This window comes from Triticum aestivum, chromosome 2D (genome assembly GCF_018294505.1).
Source record: "Triticum aestivum cultivar Chinese Spring chromosome 2D, IWGSC CS RefSeq v2.1, whole genome shotgun sequence".
Lineage (NCBI taxonomy): Eukaryota > Viridiplantae > Streptophyta > Magnoliopsida > Poales > Poaceae > Triticum > Triticum aestivum.
The window spans coordinates 622,413,539-622,416,626 of record NC_057799.1 but is presented as its reverse complement, the minus strand read 5'-3'; the positions used below and the strand labels follow the sequence as shown (position 1 = coordinate 622,416,626).

General features: G+C 46.2%; 1 protein-coding gene across 1 annotated transcript; it reads left to right on the top strand.

Annotated features, from left to right (window-relative positions):
- The first annotated feature begins 1,443 nt into the window (after positions 1–1,443).
- On the top strand, positions 1,444–2,455 carry LOC123050502 (protein FLOWERING LOCUS T-like). Its single transcript, XM_044473285.1, has 4 exons — positions 1,444–1,635; positions 1,754–1,815; positions 2,088–2,128; positions 2,229–2,455. The coding sequence occupies exons 1-4, from the start codon at positions 1,444–1,446 to the stop codon at positions 2,453–2,455; spliced, it is 522 nt and encodes a 173-aa protein (XP_044329220.1).
- The last annotated feature ends 633 nt before the right edge of the window (positions 2,456–3,088 follow it).

The following is a 3,088-nucleotide window of genomic DNA, read 5'->3' as shown; positions in this document are numbered from 1 at the left end:
AGGCGACGCGTTCGACGGCCCTGCGGCCTCGGACGGGGCGGCGCGGTGGCGCGGCGAGGACGACGGCCTCGCTTGGGGGTGGAAACAGCCGGAGATTTTTTGGCCAAAATTCTCGCCGGTAGCCCCCCCAAGCGGCGGAAAAAATGCCTCCTGAGGGGCTCTACGGCTGGAGATGCTCTAAGAACTTATTAATCCTCGGTCGAGTACATGGACCATTGGATCCATTTTCATGAATTTTGCTAGGATCATTTGTTGATAGTGATTGTTAGCTTTATTTTGTAACATACTCCCTCTGTTCCATAAGGTAGTGCCTATAGATTTTTCGGAAAGTCAAACCTCACAAACTTTGACCTTGTTTGTGGAGAAAAATATTTACATCTAGAGTGCGAAACATATATCACTAGATTCACCATAAAATGTAGTTTCACATTATATATTTTTGTTATTGTAGATATAAATATTTTTCTCTAGAAACTTGGTCAAAGTTTGCAAAGTTTGACTTCTCAAAAAATCTATAGCACTACATTATGGAACGGAGGGAGTAGTATTTACTAATATCTAGCAAAACCTCAGTCGCATGAGAGATAGGTTGCCCGAATAACTGTAACGTGTACTGGGATGATCAGCTTTATACAGCGTAGCATAGAGGTTTGTATGGCCCTTGATGGTAATTGATTCCTCAATATTTCAGTTTTGAGGACAATAGATCTGGTGGTGACTTGCCAGTCAAAATCCTAGCGTTATTTTTGCATTCCAAGTACCACATGGCATATGCTGACCCTTTAGCGCTAGTTTCTCGAGCCTTTCATGCCACAAGATGATGTACTGGAGTCTGGCGGAGACTTCAGAACACTCCAATAGTTGTATTTGATGTACTCCAATAGGAGTATCTCGTAAGAAGAAAGAAGAGTTTTTCTTCTTTTTGGCACGGTAGGTTCAGATTTTGTCAAAGTTGCAGATTATAACTCCAAACGGCCCCTTTCCACTATCTAGGCCTAAAAGATTGAGATGGACCATTGCAGAAAGCCAGAAAGTTATCAGATTCCAAGAAGAAGACTCTATCCTACTTGGTGCCAAGTGGCAAGGATTTTCAGTCGTCAGATCGTAATCCAAACTCTCTGGCGGCAACATCTCAGCCGTCCGATCAGAAACAATGGAGCTGCCACAGATTCTACGATGTCGCACGTCAACACTTTTACAGTCCAGTATCTTTCAGGTACTAGTGATCAGTCTATGATTGAAGAAAAGGCACAGCACACCTCGTATCTTTTGAGCCGTGGTCAGACTGAGAACGCGTGCGGTGGGACTTCACCGGGACGCCTATAAATAGCAGGACATACGCCGCTGCATATACCACCCCAAGCTTTCACGCAAGGCAGTACTGGCTAGCTTAGCTACATCTAATTAAACCTAAGTAACAGGAGTGGGCGGTGGTGATCGAGGATGGCGTCGAGGGATCCGCTCATCGTGGGGAGGATCGTCGGCGACGTGGTCGACTACTTCGACATGGCGGCGCAGCTGAGGGTGCTGTACGGCAACCGGGAGATCACCAACGGGTTCGAGCTGAGGCCGTCGCAGGTGGAGAACCAGCCGACGGTGCGGATCACAGGACGCCGCGGGTCACTCTACACGCTCGTGAGTGGCCATACGTCTCCATGCATGCATCATTTGATTGCATGAAATCATGCATGCATGCACGTGGTTAGTTTTAACATGCATATGCGTTGCATGAATAACATGTGCCATGTTTCAGGTGATGGTCGACCCTGATGTACCCAGCCCAACCAACCCTTCCCAACGGGAGTACCTCCATTGGTACGTGCATGGTGCCTAATTTAGCTAGCTTTACCCGTAGCTAGGTACCTTTGTTTTTTGTGCATGTAATGCATGCACTTTGTGTGCTAACCAATTCGTGAGAAAAATATATAATAATATATTTACTACTACTTCCTCTGTAAATAAATATAGAAGCATTTAGATCACTACTTTAATCAACTAAACACTTATATATTTCTTTACGAAGGAAGTACTATACTATATAAAGAATTAAGCTAATTGCTTCGGTTTAATTTCTTGGCTACATACAGGATGGTGACGGACATACCAGACGGAGGTGACGTGAGCCGTGGTAATAAGAAGTTAATTTACGTACAGACTACAAGCAAAAAGCAGATAGTCCGGTGGGAACCATTACTCAAACTTTTGCCTGTGTGCATGGCTGCATGCAGGGACCGAGGTGGTGGCGTACGAGAAGCCGCAGCCGACGGCGGGGATCCACCGCGTGGCATTCGTGGTGTTCCGGCAGGCGGTGCGGCAGGCCATCTACGCGCCAGGGTGGCGCTCCAACTTCATCACCAGGGACCTGGCCGAGTGCTACGGCCTCGGCGCTCCGGTCGCCGCCGCCTACTTCAACTGCCAGAGGGAGGGCACCTGCGGTGGCCGGAGGTACAGGTGAATTGGCCAAGCTGGCTGGCACTACATAGTACGTGCAAGCGCGCGATCGCTCCATCCAAACGTGTCACACTAAATAAATAGATGAACGAATAAATATGTGTAAGCAAGATATGTAGCTGCTTCAGATACACATACTGTGACACTGCATAATATACTGGCTATCTCGATCGGCAGTACGTACTTGTGCCGGAATATACTGTGTACTTGGTGCATATGGCTTAAACATTTAATAATCATAATACATGTGTTGTTGTTGGCAAATGAATAATGCTTCCTCTATTTTATTTTTTTGTGAAACAACGTGTAATGCACTTGGTCCCTCGCAAATGAGATCAGCACCTCGCCAAACTGGGGGTGTGAGAGCAGCGCTAGGTCCATTTTATAGTATCCATCCTTCAAGCCCCCGCGTCGCCCCTCCCGCTAGGGAGGCTCGGGTGGAAACAGTGGTGGCGCCAGGAAATGAAGGCTGGGTATTCATCCAAAAAATATTTTTGGCTCTAAATGTAGTATATGAACCAAACAACACAACACTAGCAATATATGAACAAAACAACACTAGCATAACGGCAATAGCAATATTTCAATGTATCAGACCATAACAACATGAATACATAAGTATCTTTTGATTGATAAA

What these genes read in the sequence shown, in the direction of transcription:
- LOC123050502 (XM_044473285.1), top strand. Translation starts at nt 1,444, where the DNA reads ATGGCGTCGAGGGATCCGCTCATCGTGGGGAGGATCGTCGGCGACGTG. An exon ending in CAACGGGAGTACCTCCATTG is followed by an intron (nt 1,816 to 2,087) that starts GTACGTGCATGG and finishes GGCTACATACAG; the next exon opens with GATGGTGACGGACATACCAG. An exon ending in CGGAGGTGACGTGAGCCGTG is followed by an intron (nt 2,129 to 2,228) that starts GTAATAAGAAGT and finishes GGCTGCATGCAG; the next exon opens with GGACCGAGGTGGTGGCGTAC.